General features: G+C 32.2%; 1 protein-coding gene across 1 annotated transcript in view; it reads left to right on the top strand.

The window, feature by feature from the left end:
* Positions 1 to 22005, top strand: part of ninaB (neither inactivation nor afterpotential B) — a 252148-nt gene that overhangs the window by 177583 nt on the left and 52560 nt on the right. The window contains exons 5-6 of the mRNA XM_014362833.2: positions 1394 to 1544; positions 1634 to 1863. Of these exons, the coding sequence (XP_014218319.2) occupies positions 1394 to 1544; positions 1634 to 1863 (381 nt within the window). The remainder of the gene's footprint in view (positions 1 to 1393; positions 1545 to 1633; positions 1864 to 22005) is intronic.

Here is a 22005-nt window from a genome sequence, read left to right on the forward strand (position 1 = left end):
AGTAACAATATATTAATGAAGCCTCGTTAGTTTTCGATCCACAGCACACTCTCAGAAGCAGACGGCAGAGAGAAAGACAAATAAGCGAAATAAAGCATGACCATTGTGATTTCTATTATTTAAACGTTTATGAAATATGGGTGTAAGAAAGTGCTTTGTTGTTCTGTGTAACAGTAGCCCAAAGACACATGGAGTAAAATTACATAAATTTCGATGATTATCCAGCTGTAAATAAAAGTAATTTTCATATGCATTGCAACTTAGACAATTTTTAAAATAATCTGAATAAAACGTACATGCAGGTAAACTTTGTAGAGAGCTGGAGTCAACCAAGGTCTGCCTGATGACGACGGCACTTGTTAAAGTGCTAACTCCATCATTTTAAAATTCTGTAACATCGCACGCATAACTACTTTCAACCAACTGTTTACCTTTTTTTAAGGCTTCAGAGTTAAAACAAATCGAGTGTGTGATATTCCTAAAGCCTGTTTTTATGATAACATCCATTATCAGATGAATAGATATACTAATTTTTTGCTAATTAATTGATTATTACTAAAAGTGTGCATCGGTGTATGCTGTTGACGTACAATGTGGGTACCCGCGGTTGCATGATTTTGACACCTAGAGTGGCGCTGCATGACATGCACCTGGCCAATAATTGTATTGTCTGCCATATAATTTCATAGAAGTATAACTTTATTCTTAAGTACACAAATACCTACTGTCCACTGGTTTTTTTCTTAATGTAATTTTGATCAATTTTAGTCATTATTATTTTTGTAAAGATTAACTGCAGTGTTTTTTGTATCGCAAGGTTTAGGTTAATATTAGCCAAGCTTGAGTCAATCATTGTTTAGGAAAAAACTAAAGTTTGGATTGTTTTCATAGCTTATGTTCGGCTCTAATTAGACCATTAGTTAACGTATGCCAAAGCTTAGCAAAAGATAACACGCAATATTTAACATGATACAACGCGTGTCATTCATGTTACAAAATACATGGTTACGTTTCATGAACTTTTATTTTTTTGTTATAACACTCGTCTTAGAGTAATAATATTGTGTCTCTTAGGAATCCGTGAATAGGTGTTAAGTGAATTTTTTATAACAGGTAATCTTAATACATGTGACACATTGCTTTGAGATAAAAATTTGTATGCAGAATAAGTTTTTACTTGAAAAAATTTTTCTATCTTCCTTTTAAAACTATATGAGTACAACATGAAATAGAAAAATAAATTGTGCTCTTATAAATGAACAAAACTTTCAATTTTTCTTATGAGCATGAAGTACAGTAAAATAAATACCATTGACTGTATATCATGATACGTTTGCAATAAATTTTCGAAAATCATTATAACTATTAAAAGTTTAAAGTAAAAATTTTTTAGGTTAATTTAGCAAAGTATGTCAATATAGTTAGTCATACGTCTCATCCGCATGTAATGAGAGATGGTACTGTATATAACTTGGGAATGACTACTACCAGTAGAGGTCCAGCTTATTCAATCGTACGATTTCCTCCAAGCAAGTTCTCAGAAGGTGCACATTGAAATGATGACATTGTTTGTTATGCAAAATCGCTTTTTTAAAACATAATTGTGTTGTTTTATTATTTTTTTTTTTTTTAGATAATGGAACAAAGATGAAAAAGCTTTCCATGTTTGATCAAGCAGAAATTGTGGCTACTGTACTACCTCGATGGATATTTAGTCCATCTTACATGCACACATTTGGAATAACAACAAATTTCTTTATTATCGTTGAACAGCCATTAACTCTTAGCCTCAAATCAATATTTATGCAGAAATTAAGAAACGATCCATTGTGTGCTGCCTTTAGATGGTTTGGAAACGAAGACGTAAGTGTGTACTTTTTTATTAATTGAATTTTTCCAAACTTTTTGAAATCGCAGGATAGTAAATGTATGTACATATGCTTTTTCAAACCTTTGGCATACTTATTATTTAATCAGTTAATTTTTTAGTGATGATTCCATAGCAATGTTTGTATTTTTCACTTGATATTTTATAAATTTTCTTAAGCATATTTTCGTAGCATAAAAAGCTTGGGTAATAAAGCTGATTAAAATAACGCAATTAAAACAAAAATAAACGAGTAAAATATTATGATACTAAACGCAGCAACTAAAATTTAATTGGGTACAGTTTCATATAGTAATATTTGAAAAATAAGAAATAGACCCAAAATTGTGTGAGTTTACAAACAATAATGGTTGGGATTGTAGAACTTATTTTTTTTAATGTTATATAAAGTATAGCATAATTATAAAAATAGATTTCTTTATGTTAAAATCGTACTATGATTTCATAATGAATGTCGTACTTACAAGTATGGTGTAACTCCAAGTAATTTATCGATAATATTACAAGAAATCATATACCTGATACTATAGTAATGATTATTCGTATTTTTAGATTGATTGTATAGTTTTTGAGATATTGCAAATTCGAGACAATTTTTAAATATATAAGTTCTGTTATTTTTCTAAGACCTCTAAAAATTATAATAGAACTAAAGGACTGCTATCAAGTTGCGGCCCATAAGAGATTGCTAATGACTTCTAAGCTTAGACTATGTCTTAGTCATTCAAATGCATATTCGAGTTGCGTTTAGGTCATTAACTCGATGATTCATGACAGTTTCTCTCGTCACACTTTGTTTAGTCCTTAGACTTGTCAGTAAATATGTAAATATTGATGAGATTGAATAATAGTAGTTTTTGTAACTGGTGGTGCATGTCGCCAGAGCAAGTACGGGGGTACCTGCAAAGCAGGGCTCGAGGAACGTCTTGTATTTGCCGTGGCACGATGCGCACCAGGTGCGAACCCTATTTTTCTTAGTGAGAACACATCCGACCCTCAAAATCGTCCGAGGTACAAAATAGCTATTTATATAATTGTTGATATGAGTTAACTCTAGCTGTAGAGTACAGAATCAAGCTTTTAGTATGCACACCCTAATTATTCTTCGATTATCTGTTATTAGAGATGAGCTGATTATTTATAATTTACATCCATTGAAGAACCAACTAGTTACTACCGTAAATTCTTGTTTATAACCTACAAAAACTACAGAAATCGTGAAGTAAGCAAGATTTAAAAAGTATAGTAATTTTATTTAAAATACTTGACTTTGAATTTTTAGCTAAACCCTTAGTTATACTACATGCTGTAAACTCCATAGACTTATAATAATAGTAGACTACTCATTAAGACTTTGCTGATGGTAAAGCTCTAATAGAAACAGATAATTCTATGGAATGTACCTAATAGAAAACAATAAAAAAATTTTTTATTCGTTTCTAATAGGTTTTTACACCCATAATGCCAGATAAAAATCGATAAAATTCAAAAATAAAGGTTTGGTTTTTTTTTTGTAACGAGGACATCATTGAATAAAAATACAACACTACCATCCGGATAACAACACTAAAATGGAGGGACTAAAATGTTTTCTACAAAGTTTTAATAAAAATTTTTAGCTCACATTTTTTAATTTACATGTACAATACTTCAGTCCCACCATTTTGGTGTTGTTGTCTGGATGTTAGAATCTGATTATGTAGTTTTACTTATGTTCAATCATGTCTTGGTTATCATAAAAAATTGAAAATTTATTTTTTAATTTTACCGTTTTTTATCTGTCTTAACGGGTACGAAAGCCTATTCGAAACCAATAAAGAGATTTTTTTATTAGCTTCTATTGGAACCATTGCAGGCGACAATAATGGCTTGACACAAAATATAGCTAAACATATGTAATCACCACCATTTTATTCAATAACCTTTGACAAGGTAGGATCTTAATGTAATATAACAATCTTCCCTCTTTTCTTTACTACGATACATGTAGAACGTTCCGACGCATGCGAGAATCTCCCATGTAGATATTTCAAATGATAATCGTTTAAAGTTTAAGCCATGAGCAAAACAGATAATCCCAAAACAAAAATACGATCATACTTCTCCGAATCACCTTAATTGACGAGTGTCGTTGCCTCAACGACTTGGAAGCTTACGTGGTATGCATGAAAACAACGCACTCATGTGTGCGTAAATCAAACGATGGATTATATTAGAATCGACTATTCTGAATAGCCATACAATACAACTTTTTAAAACTGAGTCGAGATCATAGATAACTAAAATTTAATAAATAAATTTGCTGTATTTTCTTGGCTAATCATTTATTTCTCACAATTAACAAAAAGTTTATCTAACTATGAAATGAAGCACTTTGAGTCAACTTATTCTCATTACGTCGCAGATATCAAAAAGGAAATCAAGATCATGAAAACTAAAATTAAACAAATCAATATGCCGTATTCTCTTGGCTAATTATTTATTTCTCGCCTTTAAGGCATTAACAAAAATCTTATCTAATTACAGAATAGATTAATTTTATATTTACAACGATCGAATCCCGTGCAAATCAATTGATTAACATGCATCCAATGAACCCGCTAAAGTCACAGCAGAATTCTCATATCACTGCGTCAGATACAACTTATTAATATAGATGTACGCTATATTGCTTAATTTAATTTTGATTGAATAACTTCGGAAACCGCAGGCCAAGGAGAAAGTTTTAAAGCCCTAACAATGGAATAAAATTGCAACTAATTTTAAATAATAATCAAAAAATAATTGTAACTAGCAAAAAGATTTCTAATTAGAGTAAATATTCACCGCTGACGTGACAAACAGGCGGAAAGCCGGAGTGAGAGAGAAAGGAGCCATAAGAGCTAAAGTACCAAGCATTCGAATACAAAATAGTGCGATGGAAATACGAGTGACACCAAGAGAGCAGCCACGAGCGAACGTCCCAAAGGGTGGCCCCGATTCCGCTCAACGAGTAACTTGAGGACGTTCGCTCGTATATATATGTGCGATTGGTGGCTCCTTTCCAACCGAATATAAAAGCTGCCTTTTTCACCTTTTTCGATCTCTCAGTACACTTCGGCCTCCGTCCTCCCCATTCTCATCCCTCATCTACGTAATCGCGATCGCTGATTCCGTAGTGATGCGTAATCAATCGCACGTTAATATCGAGGTCAATGTCATGACCATGCCCCCTTCCTAGACTCTCTAAAGCCTCAACGGAATTTACCGCACGACGGCCTAATCTTACAAAAAAACTTATTTAAAACCTTTTTAACCTTTAAGAAATAACCAAGCCTTGACGTTTATCTCTCTTACACTATAGGTGAGCTTTTAATGTACAAGAAAGACTGACACTGAAACTCTGAAAGCGCGAGTACGTTGTGTCTTTTTTTTACAGCTGCCATGAGAAATCAATTCGACGTTATGACCAAGATGTAACTTGATGATATGTTTTAATAACTAGGCTGCAACGTAACAATCCCGTTGAATGACTTACACGCAGAAAAGAATCTCAGGAATTTTTACCGTAAAAGCAACGGTAATCCTGTCAAAATCTGTCATTACGTAAATTCTTACCGCAGTGGTACATGAATATTTACAGTAGGTTGTGGTAATTTTTATGGTTACTGTAAGATTAATCCCAAATTCACTATAATTGTTACTGTACGGCAACTGTATTTATTTTTAAACAACGGAATTTGTTTTTAAACAACTCATGATTTAAACACGTCTATGATATAGAGCGTTAATGCTTACATAAATCCTAACTTTCTGCCTTGTAAGTAATAAGAAAGTTTCTTTGTCGATGTGAAGCATTTTCTTTTATACTACATACCTGTAACTTCCGGGAAAACCCGATTAGCTCTATTTAAAACAAAACCAGTGGACAGTGGGTGCTTGGGTACCCAAGTAAGAAGTTATACTTATATATGGCAAATAATATAATTATAAATATAAGTATATCTCGTATGAAACAATACTATGTACAAAGGTGGTGCAATTATTGTTGGAATGAGTATACCTACATTAGTTGGGTGTGGTTTTAATAATTATTTTAATATCACTTAAAATTTGATTTATAAGATCTATATAAATCTTTCATTTTTTATTTGTATGAAAGATTACTATTCGATAAACCTGTTTCATTTCTAAATTGATCTATAATTTTTTTTGTTTTTCTTCACACGAAAAAAAGGGGGCAAGTATGCGTAAAAGCGTGTATGTAAGTTCATCGTTATGAAAAAAATAATTTTCAGCTTTGCAGCATATATTTGCACTCCTCCCTCCTCTAAATTTTGTTCTCAGTTACAAAGGAAAAATTGTGAAAGAATAAAACACAATAAAAATCAATTATTGTATTTATACAGTACGGAAATTATTTTTTTCTATTACGAAAAGTCTGAAAAAATGTGAACAAATTGTATAAACAGTAATTTATTGATTATGAAAGTAACAAATTAATGATAAATAAACAAATGTTCCAAATTTGAAAAAAATTTGTACCAAAAAAAAAATATTTTATTAAATAACTTGTTTATTTAATATAAAATACAACTAAATGAATAAATCTACAATAAATGAAAATTTACTTTGAAAATCCGTTACGAACTGTAAGACAAAATGAAGTAATTGGTTTTCCTATGCCAGGTTCGCTTATAACAGAGTGGGTTGAGAGTTCGCCAAGTGTGCAAGGAGGACGGGGGTTCAAATCTCTTTGGACGCTGTTTTTTATTTTTTTTATTTTTTTTATTTTTTAGAAATTGGTTAAAAGAAGAAATAAGTAAAATTTCAAATGTGTGGTGTGGTAGGATGATGTTGTGTGATGTAGTGATATGACGTTGTGACGTTGGGTGGTGTAGCACTGGAGACCGGAAGTACGTCAAGAGGGGCAGGGTAAAGGGGGAGAATCAAAGCAAAATCCTCTTCTGTTATATTTTTTCTTAAGGATTTACACCGTAGGGCAGAACGCGCCTATAGAAGAAAAACTTAAAAAAAATGAATTAGAACTGGATATTATATCCTAATGAATCATGGAAATGATTTCGTTCAAATAACTTTTATAAATTATTCGAGTTACCCATTTTCTGTAAACAGCACAAGATGTAAGCAATTAACTGCTGTTTTTCTGGCCCAACCAATTAGGTTACTCTTGTCCTGGCCCATCCGAATAAGTGATGTAAAAAAAATCGTTGCTGCAAAAAATTGATAATTTTTAGGTGCAAAAATCATGAAAAAATATTTTACTCAGTAATTTTTACCCTTTTAGAAGAAATTTGATAAAAATATGTGGCTTTTACAAATAATTAATCAAAGTTCATATAAAGTATGCATACCATGCGGTATATGCAACACACGTCGTACTTGGGTTGTTTTTAAGAGAGAGCAGCTAGTAGCGAGAAGTAAAATTTTTACTGCAATATATAAACATAAATATAATTAATTATTGGACTCTAACAGCACGATAGTCACATATTTATGAAACTTTACCAAAGGGGTAAATAGGCGCTCATATAAGAACAATGCCGTAAAAAAAGCCTACTCTTCTCGCACGGGCCAAACTTTATCCCCTAACGTACATTTTCTTTGGTAATTGGTGCTTCTGCTTGGTTAAAATCCCTGCAATTGCAGCCCAAGCCTTTTCCTGACGAAAAGTAATCTACTTCAAATGTTTCAATGTTATTTTAAGCAAGAAAAAACGAACCGTGATATTTTTCATCGGGGTCATCGTTTTGTCGATAGAGCTGTACGAAGTATGACAGGGCTATGTTTCAGGAATGAAAACTTGATACTCGATAACAATTAGTTAGCAGGCATGGCATATATCCTAGTGATTAAATACGTCCTTTTGTTGAACATTCACAAGTTTGTTTCGAAAGCCCCAAATATATATGTGAATGTGACTGAGTGGCCGTTTTTAAGATGACGTCAAAAAAAATTTGGAGACTAAGAGTATATCTTAGCAGTCTGGAAGCAGTGGTGAGAGAAAACTTTCATTTTTTATAAACCTGGAAAAATAGTAGCAGACAAAAGTGTACATTGCAATGTCAGGGGAACAATGGACTAAAAATAAATTTGAGAAAAAAAAGATTTTATTATGCATCCTTGTTATATAAATATACAATGGGAAACAAGATTAAGTAATAATAACAACAAAATAATCTTTTTACAGATGTCAATCATTCTATCGAAGACGGTTCATTCCATGTTCCAGTCAATTTCAACATCTTGTACGAAGATATCGATCTAAGGTTTTGTTAAAACAATCAAGAGATATATTCTGCTGATGGCACAACAATTCAAATCATAAAAAAGTATTCTTAAAGTCTGAGATGCAAAAAAGACTAAATTAGTATTGCAGGCTCGTGTTTCACTTGTAAATTTAAAGTTTTGACGACACCTTGAATCAAAATGTAGATGTTTGAATTTTTGTACGGCATCTTACAGTTATTAACATAAACAACATTTTTACACGTTTTAAAATCCTATAAGAAATACATCCAAAACTTGGATTGTGTTTTAGTTTAACAACGTTCATCACAGTTAGTGGGAAAAAATTAGAAAGTGGCGAGGAAGGAACAAACATGCAGTAGCACCAGTAACTGTGTTCCATAAACAAGTATACCTATATACATGCACCTACAAACCTGTTTTTTTTTTACTTTTATAATATTGCGTCATGTAAAAAAAAAAATAATCAGTTGCAGGATCCATGAAAGAAACGAAGCTTTGATTATATTTTTATAAAGAAACTGTTTTTTAATTATAAAATTTTTGTAAATTTAACATAATTTTATTTTAAAAATTTTTAATTTATAAATTCTTGATCATTATCTCATATTTATAAAAATTTATTGCCCGTACTTTTGCCATCTTGTTTTACATACTATCAGATTTTTGCGCTGTTTAGGAACGTCACGATTACGCATATTCCCTATCAGAAATTTTCAGAAGGCTTCTCACCTGAAAAATGGATGACAGAACTCCATGTGTAATTCAAAAAACTTCGGGAAAGCCAAACGGCATTTCATGTCGTTTTACGTATGACCTTACGATAGGGGGTTTGGATTGGTGAAGCCATAATATGTAATGCCGAAAAGAAAAACACATAGCAGTATAAATTGAAAAAAAAAAAATTTGTCATCTAGAAATAACTGCAGAATAGTCTAATCTACCATACTTTCAAGTTTCAAGTAGTTTTGTTATTACTTTTATAAACAGGGCAACGTCCTTAAGGACTGTTTATGGATTTTTTTGCAGGGAACTACATTACCGATGCCATGAATAAAATGGATAAGCATAGTAAAATACTATCCTAACGAGTAATTTTTTAAGGGTTTTTAATAATTCTAATCTTTAAATCTGTAAACAAGTATTATAACATGGGTTGAAACTTTGCCCAATTACTCCTTGAATAGTTTTGTATCAGTCCTATAAGTTTTGTTGACTTTTAATAATTTCTATCTTATTTTTTAATGCTGATTCGGCAGCTATCCCATAGGAGCCCATGAACTTTTTTTTTGTCTTATTTCTCAATATATGACATTATAACACGTACAAAAAAATATAAAAGGATTTAGAATAGTATAAATATTACCATTTTTAATTTTTATAAGATCCTATTATTATTTTATATAAGTTGGCAACGTCCTTAACTAGCAAAAAAATGCATGGATACAAAAAATAAAAGAAATAAAAAAAATATATATAAAAAATTACTACAATCAAAGAGGATAATTTAGGTCTTTTCAAAGTAAATATTTTAAAAAATGATCAAAGTTCTATCCGCCCATTACATAACACATCATTTAAATTTTTTAATCGATAGCTGTTTTCTTTAAATTTCGAAAAGTTCTGAAAGTTCTATGGAAAGTTATTCTGAAAACTGTACCTATTTAGGTATATACAATTACTACATATATATGTAGACACACTAGGATGTCTAGGTAGGGCCGACATCTTCCCCCGTAACATTACGCCACCATCTAACGCAACGCATTTGCCTCACAAGGGCCAATGTATGCTAGATAGAGTGCTCACGCAGAAAATTTTCAATCGAGGTTTTTCGATATTTTTCTGGCTTATATGTTATTTTAAAAATTTGTACATTACCTGTTTTATTTTCAAGTTTCTTGTCCAATATCACTTTTAAATTTTCGCACCATTGGGTGATACTGAGAGAAAGAAAGAGAGCGAGTGCACGTGCGCGTGCCTGCTACTGTACAGTACATACATACTACTCTCACTGTCGAGAGTACATGCGGTGGTGAGGGGTCAAACAGGAACGAAGGGGGCAAGAGAAAGTGTGACGTTTTCGCCCATTTTTGTCAAGTGAGGGCCCCACATAAGAAGCTTTGCTTCAAAAATTTGGAAGAATTAAATTAACTATTTTCGTATGGACTCAACTTTCATGTGACTTCCCCATAAGGTTACATGATAGATTGAAATTTTGTAAATATTTAATATGTATTCAAAACAGTGTTGTGGAACGATCTCAAATTTTACGTGTTACTTTTAAACATCATTCCGAAGATCCTGCTAAAATTTAAAGAAGATCCTGCAGTAATAATTTTTACGTTTTATCCCTATTCTTGGTACTAAAATAAACGTTTAAAAGTTTTATTACAAAATATATACAACATTTACATGCAGTAGTATGTATAAATTTCGTATTTTATAATTTTATAGCATAAATGAAATTTTTCCAATATATATAATTCTTTTTGTCTAAGCTATATTATTGATAAAATCTATGAAAAGCTCATCTTTATGCTATAACTCATTGCAAAACGAAGCTTCAAGTGATTAGTCAGATAATTTGTCAGAGATAAAATTTTACTTCCTCTACAACATGATATTACACCTGACATATCACATGATCCTTGTAGACAGGGTAAAAATCTAGTATATGTTTACGAAGCGCTTGGTTGTCGATTTGGAAGTTAGAAATATACTCAGCTGTTTTGTACATAATATAAGTGCAAGGGCGAAGTTTAATTTCTATTAAGTGCATCACGATATTGATTTTTCAACTAGTTTCTAAGAGCCCATCATGTTGCTTTTTTTACTTAGAGCCAGTATTGCTATCCCGTAATGCTTTGTATCTTCGTTTAAGCTTAGTTATCGACTTATACAGTAACTTGTACACATCTCAATATTTAGTACATGATATAAATATTAGAATAAAGTTGAATTCTTGTTGAGAGCGCCTTTATTTCTATTATAATCAGATTTTTTTAAATCCCGTAACGCTCCTAGTTTTCGTAAATTAACATTTAAATATCGTTTTATATCAGCCATCTGCCACCTACTTGGAATTAGCAGTTTATTCTTTACATGCTTATAGACTGTAACGGTGAGGCACCGTAGGACCACCTCAGGTAGGCTAGGGGAGTTAGGTGGAAAAGAGAGAGGGGGTAAGGAAGATAGCTAAGAAAAAATCAGAGAAAAAAGAGGCGAAGAGCAGGAAAAGCTGAGAGCAGTGCATTAGCTTGGGCCTGCGAGCACATGTAAAGCGTTAAAGCATTTTGCGTAAAAAGTTCTATTTTTCACGTCATAACTATGAATTCATGATGTTTCACCAGCTATGATCCACTGCAGTAAAATTAAGTGGTCTTAGACTAAGTACATCTTGACGTGATGATGTTGTAGGGTAAAACTGAGTTAACGAAACTGAGTTTTTTTTGTGTACGTATGAGCCCAAGATATTGTTAATAGACATGCTAGCTTTTAGAATAAGAGGTACTGCATCATTATAATAGTATGTTAATTTATTGCTGAAAACATGATATCATAAATTTTATTAGACAGAAGGACGAAAAATTCTGTCTTTTTGTGGATTGATAGGACTCTGAAAGGTAACTCATAAAAACGAGCTGCCTGAGGAGCGTAATACTTCTATGGTATCTATTATTACGTAAGTAAGAATAATTTACAACCACACTGTATCAGTATGAACTGGTATAAAATTTTTTAGTATCATGTCATCAAAAAACATATGAAAATTACAGTATGTGCTATACAAAGCTCAACAATAATATCATTAAAATAAACTTTATTCCACCAGGAACTAGATACTATAAGAATAAATGAAAATTAAACGATTTTAAACTACTTAAATGTCATATTATGGAGTATTAAATGTAAAATATTACTTAAACATTTAAAAAAAATAATTAAAATTAAGTATACATATGAGAACTGTTAAAAAAGTATCAAAAATGTTATGTTTCTTTAAAAAGTATTTATCTATTCATGTGTGTTTGTATTCCTTGTGAAGTTATTCATTTCAGATATAATACACTTATGTCAATGTTTTTTCCAATCCTCAAAACAGTTAGAAAAATCCTTTTTGTATCGTTTTATTTAGCTCCTTTAGGGCCAGGTGTGAAAAATACGGTGACTAAGACATCTAGAAAGAGAGTGTAAGAACCTTTGAAAAGGCAGTATTACTATTTACTCTTGAGGCTGTAAGGCGATTTTTGGTGTTTCATATACAGTTCAGTCATTAGTTTTTTACTACTATTCATGATGATCAACATGTTATTAATTTTGAATTTTAAAATTTATTTTAAAGTTCCTTTATGCACACAGTTAATACTACATTTGAAGCTGCAGTGCCACCAAAATTTTTTTTAGTCTGTAACTGAAAAAATTGTATTAAGTGAACAAATAACTGTATTAATTAATTTTTTTTTTTTTTTTTTTTTTTTCTAAAACTCAGATATCGGGGTGTTCGATCGCTTCAAGGTATAATAGGATGGTGCTGACTTCAACAGTTTCTATTACTGTTTAATGCTTGAGTTTTAATCAATATGTATAGTACTATCACGGCGTAGGATAGCACAGAATTAATTAAGACTTATCGTATGAAAAAGAAAAAGAAGAACGAAAGAAATCTAACGCATCTTAGATTTAATACTTATTACAGTTCATATGAAGTAATGAATATAGTTTTAAAAAATAACTAACCATACGTGGCTAAAGATAACAATAGTTTTGTATGTTTCATGGACGGTAGAGTAAGAAGACATTCAGAATAATTTTATTGGGTTGAAATAAAGACCACATCTATGAAATTTCCTCAAAAATTAAGGAGTTCCTGGAATGGGGCAATGTGTTCCAAGTATAGTGCGGGTGGTGGTGAAAATAGCTCTAAAAAAGACTTTGTGAGCTCTATATATTTTATTATTGGGTTAAAATGACAGCGATAGCAACCGAATTTTCCCTTATTTTTTTAAGGCGTATTGAGTTGGATGGTGAGGGAGGTGTCCGAAAAATATTGTGAAATGCTTCACCTTAACCACCATGTAATACGCAAATATATATTGAAACCTTTCTATATTATGTAGTTGTAAGGATTTGAATGGTAGCTACGGCCCTCTCATCTGCCCTCATCTGCCCATTGCCTCTCCTGGCATAGTTGTTTTGTTTACTTTGATTTTACCTAACAAGATTTACATCTTTGCTCACCTACCCACCCATTTGCTGCCTCTTTGCCATCCTTTTATCCAACTGGTAGATTTGACTTTTAGAGAATGTCATGGCTTATTAGCTTTTTTAAATAATTACAAAAAAATTGTGAAAACAATCGTAGCAAAACCATAGTATAGTATTAATATAACAATAATGATTATATGATTATGTATAGCATAATGTAAACAACATAAATTAAAACAACGGATATTCTTATAAAAATATCACTCTAAGAACCACAAAAAAAAAATCCTTCGTTGTCTAGCAATGTTATGTAACACTTTTGATTATTACTTGATAAAGATTCAATTCCGCATAATAATAAATAAAAAACAACTTTATAAGTTAACTTTCACTAGTTATGAACAAAATACAAGTGTTACAATTGTTGTGGTACACTGTACCTTTCTCAAAGAGTTTTATAAACTAAAATCTATGCCGCTTTAAAATATAATACATATCAGTACATTGTCAACGTATCAATACTATTTACAAGCGTTGTTATCATTTCAAATTTAACAATTAAATCTAGTTGACAGTTACGTAAATGGTTTGTGTCTTCCAGATTATTTATCTCAGCTGGTTCTAAAGAATCTTATTGTTTATCTTTAGATGCTTCATGTAAGACTTTAAAATCATGATTAAAATTATAATTATATCTTAAGAGATAAAATGCATAATTTAATTTGTCTGTACCACTGACAATAGCCTTATTACGTTTTTTTAAAAGGTCTTTTGCTTGATGTTTAAAAGAACACGATAAGGCCTTTGTCAATGTTACAGAAAAATCAAATTAGCATTTTACAGGATATAATATAACCATGACTTTAGAGTCTTATGTGAAGCATCTAGAGGCAAACTATAACATTCTTTAGAAACCGCTGATATTAATAATTTGAAAGAAAAATACAAAAAAATGAAAAAAAATGTAATAAAATAAAATATGAAAAAAAAAAAAAACAAGAAATGAAAAAAAAAAAATACAACAAGAAATAAAGAAAAAAATGAAACAAGAAATTAAAAAAAAAAAAACCAAAAAAAAAAATTATAAAGGAAATTAAAACAACAAACCAGGGGGTATTAATGGGTCATGGGACCCACGGTAAGAACGAAGTTCTTTACATATGAGATGAGTATAGACACAATTTCTCAGGTAACAAGGGGGTCACCAGACCCACAGGAAGAACGAAGCTCTGTAAACGTTAGTACTGCATTCATTTTGTTTACTAAAACAAAACTTGAAAAACGAATAAAATGTAAAAAACAATAGTTTAGTACTCACGATGGTTAAACTTCGTGAGTACTGTATTTCTGCACGACATTCTCACGAAGTTCAACCATCGTGAGTACTAAACTATTGTTTTTTTTTTTTTTTTTAATTTCTTGTTTAATTTTTTTCTTTATTTTGTAACGGGTGGTTAATACTCAAACGCCGTTTACACTCATCTAGACTGCGCGAGGAAGAAAGGCCAGAGAGAGAGCGAGAGGGGAAGGGAGCGCGATAATGCGTGCGAAAGAGAGAGAGAAAGGAGAGACAAGCGTCTTGATATGAGTATTAGTGAGGGACGCTCTTGGCCAGTAGGCCAGAAGGGATAAGGTATAGGTAGGGAAAACACGTGTGCGTCTCTCGCCCGCTACGTTTGTCAAGCCACGAGAGACAACCTCGCCATCGCCTCACCCGCTCCTGCAGCCACGTACCGTCGACGAGAAGGTTTACTGACTAGACACCAGGTCGAATATTCCTACTGAGAGGCCAACTGCTAGGCGAGCAGGTGCAAATAAGAGGCTGCGAAAAGCAAGGTAAGCGCAGAGCGTGCGCGAGAATCATAATAGCCGCGTAATCTCTCTCTGTGCCCGGTCGAATTATCGCTGGTCGTCGGCCCCGAGAGGAAAGCCTTCCTCGACCGTACAGGCTTTGCCGTCAACGCGATCGAGCGAAATACACACACACACACACACGCGCGTATGCTTTTGTACTAGTGCAGACAATATAGTTTCCGTTCTTTTGATCAGTAAATGTTTGTTTTGCTTTGCGTGAGCCTTCCCTTGCACGAAGCCCTTCCGGCTACTCTTTCCTCACAGGTTTTATCCATAGCAATCTTGGCGTCCAGAAGGGAGCTGTAAGCCGGGCATCGGCCTTATCCTGCCGCCTCCGCGGGCTCACGCGTAAACACCAACGCGCGAGCGTCCTGAGCTGAGCCAGAGCTGAGCTGGCCCCTCAGCAAGCAGACGTGAACGAGGAAAAGCGGACTCACTGTCCGCGTTGTAACGCAAGTGTGTCTCCGCGGGTGCCCGGGAAACACAGTCCCGGTCAGAGTATCCCTCGTATTAATTTGTGGCTATCAAGGCCATAAGTGAATACGGACACCCCGTTACAATTTCTTGTTGTACTTTTTTTTTTTTTTCATTTCATATTGATTTTCATGTTTAATCTTTTTTTTTGTCATTCCCTTTTTTATTTCATTTTTTTTTCATTCCATTGTATTTATTTATGTCTTTTGTAATTTTATTTCATTTTATTTTTATATTTCATTTCATCAGTTTGAAAAAAAATTTTTTTTCCACTTTTTTTTGCGATTTTATAGCCCATTAATACAATTTTTGTTTTATTTTTATATAATTACTCAATGACATTGTGCCATTATTTGTTCATCAAATTCAAAATAAGAGCCCTTAAAAACCATTAAAATGATATGTAACTCAAAATATATTTATGTAATGATCTTACATAATTCATTTCTAATTGATTTAACAAATTACTTTATTTATGTCATTATGTGATATTGTAACATAATTTGTTTGTTAAATTCAAAATAAGCGCCTTTAAAAACCACTGATACGTTCTTCAACTCTATTCTACATGTTAATTTTAATAATTTATGTATTTATTAAATAATTTATTTACAACACTAATCATTAGCATTATTATAATGCCAAAATAACATCAGGTTTCAAAAATTGGTTGGTATTTTATGCATTAAATGCATAAAATACTTATATTTAATGCGTAATAACGCGCCTTATTCTATTTAATCTACATAACCATATTTATGCTAATTAAATTTTTTGTTCTTTAGATTTATTACTTAGAAAAAAATTACATAGTTTATCATTAATTGAATGTATTATCAGTAAATAGATATGAAAATGGAATATTATAGTTACGAACCACAGAAGTACAAGAAACCGAGTTTCTACAGTCGGTAGCGCTCGTAGCAGAGTGGGTAAGGTACTGGAGTCATATGCAGGAGGTCGAGGGTTCAAATCTCTTTATTAGAAAGTGTTTTTTTTTTTTTTTTTTTTTTTTTTTTCTTAAGAATTGTAAAAGAAAAAAATTTAAAGTCAAATAAAAATTATTGTGAGAAAATGAAATTAAAATTTGTTTAAAAATTAATTGCTGGGAGTGTGAGGGGGAATAGTGGGGAAAGGTGTGCAGAAGAGTACGGCACGGTTGGCAGATGTATATATATAGTGGGGAGAGGGAAAATGTGTAGAGAACAGCAGGTGAGGGGGATGGGGTAAGGAGGGAAACTTGAAAGGAAAAGACTTACGTTTCAAAAAAAAAGTCTGTCGGTTTTAAAATTTAAGCCCCCCGAGTACGCAACATAAAGAACTTTGTTCTAAAAAACTTTTAGCTTAGCGATCAACTAGATTTGAACGACTCACTATTGTTTAATTTAAAATGATGGTAATGTTTATAAATACTTTTAATAGGCCGATGATATACTAGTATGTATTATATGTTGTAAGGTTAAATATATTTTAATTGATAAAACTTATGTATCTGAGAAAGGTACAGGTTTTAAGAAGTTCAATGGTAGCTAATACAACTTATCCACCTCTGGCTCCTGCTGTATCATTTGTATCTAAAAAATGGCAGTTTAAATGTCGAAAAGCTGAGTATAACTGTATTTCAAATAATAAGTATCAAACATTTGTTTCCAAACAATAATTATAATCTTGAACTTACTGTTTAAATTATTTTGTCTGTATATGTTTTTTTTTTAGATTTTTACTTATTAAAAGCAAAACGTACAATTGGCCATGTGATGAGAATTCTGTTTTATGGTATAGTCCAACTTTATTAAAACATTGTCCTTGTGATTTACTTATAGTCGCTGCAAATGCTCGTAAAACAAAAATTGTTTTCTATAGAGAACTTAAGGTAATAATGAAGAACTTCCCGTATTTAAAGCGATTGGCGGAATAAATACTTTGTACCTAAATTTGTACCTGCAATAATTTTTGATTCGATGTTCCATTTAAATAATTTGAAATTATCAACCTTGTGTTAAGTGGGATTCTGTGGCTTTGGGATGCTCACGAAGTAAATAGTCAAGGAACTAGTATCAACTTTTTCATTTATCAAAAACGAGAGAAGAGCACGTAACGTGTGTAAGACATTCGTCGTTGCCAGTTCCAAACAGAGAGAGAGCTTTCTTCAGCATCGTATTTACTCATTTCTCTCCTCTCTCCCACTATGACTGTCTTTAGTAGGCCCAAGGAAGAGGGGGCGTACGTACGTGTAGCTATGGTACCGTACGTGACACATCCGAGTCCGTGCCGCTATCATACTTGATGGCGTTATGCTCATTTTACTATTAAAAGTGTTTGTGTTAGAGTATTGTGATTATGTTATGTTGTTTGTACTGTCTATGAGATTACTGACATAGGAGTAAAAAAGTAAAGAGAGAAAAAAACCTGGCCCTTGTTCCTCTTTTACAGGAATTCGCTTAATTGTTTTTTTTTTGTGTTAATATCTATTATTTTTGTTCACGCTCTTCTCTCTTTATAATATAGTGAAGTATTGCAAAATTTTTGCGAACTGATTCCTGGACTGTAATAATCTTAAAATTATTTCTAAGAGTTATTAAACATTATTCGACATTAAATATATGGCCATAAGCTTTTACTTTTTCCGTTCTATCGATCTCGTTTACTACATTCTTCTTTGTAACAAAATTCCCTAAATTCAACAGTTAAGGGTTATTACTCGGTCCTAGTGCTTAGCGTAATAACTTAATTTTACTTAAAGTTATTAATAGTCTACTTTTGGTCCCATTATTATTTTAATGCCTTTTATTAGTGTTATATCGTTGATACAAATGGCTGCGCTATGAGCCTATTAGATGTTACGCTACATAATGTGTTTTTTTTTGTTTAGTTAATATGGTCACTAAATTATAAAAAGCAAGCACAACTCAGATTAACACACATATATATATATATATATATATATATATATAAATTACTATTATTATTGATATAGTGTTTGCTTCTTTATATTCTTTTCTCACCTGCAAGGACGTGATATATTGTGACCTGCCGGTAGTGCACCTCTGATCACTACGCGCACTTGATTTTGCTATATGACTGGTCTACCAGATCTTTATATGCTCTGTAATATTATTGGTTGCATTATCACTGCACCCACTGCTGTGCCTTCACTTTCGGATCTGTTTCTTCTACCTGTAAATATTCTAGCCAAATTTAGTATTAAGGGACCCTCCGATTTTAAGAATCCCAACGACCCCGCTAAAGCTTGAGGCTGCTTCTGGTAGATGCATTATTTCTTGACTTGCTAAATGTATTATATTCGTTGCTGTTTCGAACTTTGCTGCTAGTTCACCGAACAGTCGCTCGAATTCTTTAATTATTCCTGATATTTCATTATATCCGGTTATTCAATCTGAGAATATTTCAAGCCCTTCTTCTTTTACTTTTCCCGACTAATCCTCGTATTTCTTAATCGATTGTAGTGTTTGTTCTTGATTGCAGAACGCTGTGACTCTTATTTGTTCTTTTACTTATTTTTATTTATTTACTTTTTTTTAACATCATTATTTTTGTGCTATCCCACGAAAAGGGCACTTTCTTCTGTGAGTTTGGTTGACTTTGTGTGCCAGCTGCGTGACTTTCCGAGTTTACCGTACGATACCACTCATGTAACCAGGTTTGTGACAATCGACGGTATAGTGTTATAGAAATACCACATTTAGACCCTGTTTCAAATTATGAGAAATTCTCCACCAAAAAAAATATCGTCGTGTAGGTAAGCGATAGAATAACGAATATTCGTCTTTAGCAACATCTGAAAATTGTTGATAAGATGTTTAAAAAATTCACAAAAGTGAAAAATCATGTTTTTTAAACATTACTAAAAAACTTGAGACTGTGTAAAAAAAATGTTTGAAATAAAAAAAAGCCTTGTAAGAAAACTTACAAAACCCCGCAAAAATTTTTAAAATCATTCAATTTATTTATCCGTAAAGTTGGGAAAACATCAGAATATGCTTTTTTTGGATTGTTAATAAGTAACAATTTCTGGAACAATGCAATTTTCGAATTATTGCTGATTGTGCATCGTAACAATGTAAATAAGCCCTCAAAATTTTAAATCGATTGGTTCAAAAGTTTTTGCAAAAAGCCATTTATTTATTAAAAAGGTGATGTCAGAAAAGTGCTGTCATTTCTTTAAAGAACTTTGCAATAATAATTCCAACGGTATTCTCTTCTCAAGAACCTCTCATGTCATGTATGTATTGAATTTAATCAATTTTATCATTTTTATTTGTTCACAAGTGACTTTAAAAAAAACGTACTTTTTGAACTTATAAACAAGTGGAATAACTTTTTTGTTATAGTTGTACGTCTTTAGGAGTTGCGTCATTTGAAAGATTGCATTTTTCTGTAAATTAAAAAAAAAAGTCACTGTTGACAGCTGGAGGGCTGGTTAAATTTTTTTTTTTCGTTCGTTCGTAAGTCTTTCAATAATAATTTTTTACTATTGAAATTTTTGGATAATGTACTTAACCAATTGATCTTTAATGTACGAAATTTTCTGATGAAATGAAGTGATCATTTCCGAGTTAAACGTTCTCCAAGACAATCATACTTTCGTTTGACAGCATCGATTCACGACCGATGACGTTATTGCTAGTACTTGAAGGCTCGTACTTATTTGACTCTGGCCGCTTCAAATCGAACCGACCGGAAAAAAAGCATTATCTCTGGTTATATAGATCGTAGAACGTTAATTGTTTTCTTGATTTGGGATAGCTTGTGAAAATAATAAGATTAGAAATATTTACGACTTTCTAAAAAAATGTTTAAAAAATTTAATAAACAATATGTATGTGCGTAATGTAGGAGGACTCCACTTTCAACGGTTTTAACGTGTCTACCGTTAGCATTCTTTTTTGCAATTAGGACTCCTATATTTTGTCATGAAAGTACGACTTATATTGTATGTGACAGATAATCTCAAAACAGTAAGCTTTGTATATATATATGTAGGAATACTTCGTGTCAAATAACAGTGCTGGCAATCAGCACTCTTTATTTGCAAGTTTAACAGTGGATTGCAAATGAAAAATCAGCCACTGAATGGGGTTGAAAGCAAACCTCAAATGGTATTAAGCCTGTTTATTCCATTACTGAGCTTATTTCCCAGAGCATTGTACGTAAAATATATTACCACTGCTCAACGAAATGCAGGCCTAATGGGTACAGCTATAAAAAATACAGCTTGAAATGCACAAATGTATGCTCCGGCTGTCATGGTGTACCCTGCAGTTATCACGAAAGAACCACAATTGAAATTGAGAAAGACTATCTTCAGTACGACGAGACCATCGACGAAACCGTACTTGCTTGCATCGTACCAGACGATTCAGAATTAGATCAAGAATGTGAAAGCGAAGATAACAGTCTAGTCAACGATGACAATGACGGTGACATCAAATAAATGTTATAAGCAATTCCAACAATAATCTGTAGTATGTATTTTTGTTTTCATCTCATTGCAATGAAGATTTATTTTTAAATGATACCAATGAATACCAAAAAATTCATTTCAGTATACTTATTTATCTATAAATGATTTTTTGCAAAAACTTTTGAACCAATCGATTTAAAATTTGAAGGGCTTATTAATGTTGTTACGACGCATAATCAGCACTTATTTGGAAATTGCATTGTTCCAGAAATTATTAGTTATTAACAATCGAAAAAAAGCATATTTTGACAGTTTCCCCAACTTTGCTGATAAATGAATTAACTGATTTTAAAAATTTTTGCGGCATTTTGTAAGTCTCCTTACAAAAATTTTTTTGTTTTTAACGTTTTTTTAAACAGTCTCAAGTTTTTTAGTAATTTTTAGAAAAACATAATTTTTCGCTTTTGTGAATTTTTTAAACATCTTATCAACAATTTTAAGGTGTTGCCAAAGACGAATATCCGTTATTTTACCACTCACCTACATGACGATATTTTTTTTGGTGGAGTATTCCTCATTATTCGGCCAATCTAGTATTTCTATTATACAAGTAGCATCTGCGCTATTCTGGAGAGCGCTGCGAGGGAAGAGGCCCTGAGGTGCTGCAGCTGCTTTTATGGGAGTATCCTCATTTCTGTATCTGTAAGTTTTCCTGTATATATATATATTTATATCTTATTTGCTTTCTCTTACAGTCTGTCTTGTTGTTTATTTGGCTGCGAGTGCCCTCCGTCGGACGTGCCCGTGGGGCTCAGGTCGTGGTACTTGAGGGGTCAACGGCTTTAGCCCGCATTATTTGCCTATCTCACCGTGCAGAGTGTATTATATTTTATTGATTCCTGAACGT

Source organism: Copidosoma floridanum, unplaced genomic scaffold (genome assembly GCF_036245765.1).
Source record: "Copidosoma floridanum isolate Cflo_tuat_1 unplaced genomic scaffold, Cflo_Japanese_pri ptg000026l, whole genome shotgun sequence".
Taxonomy (NCBI): domain Eukaryota; kingdom Metazoa; phylum Arthropoda; class Insecta; order Hymenoptera; family Encyrtidae; genus Copidosoma; species Copidosoma floridanum.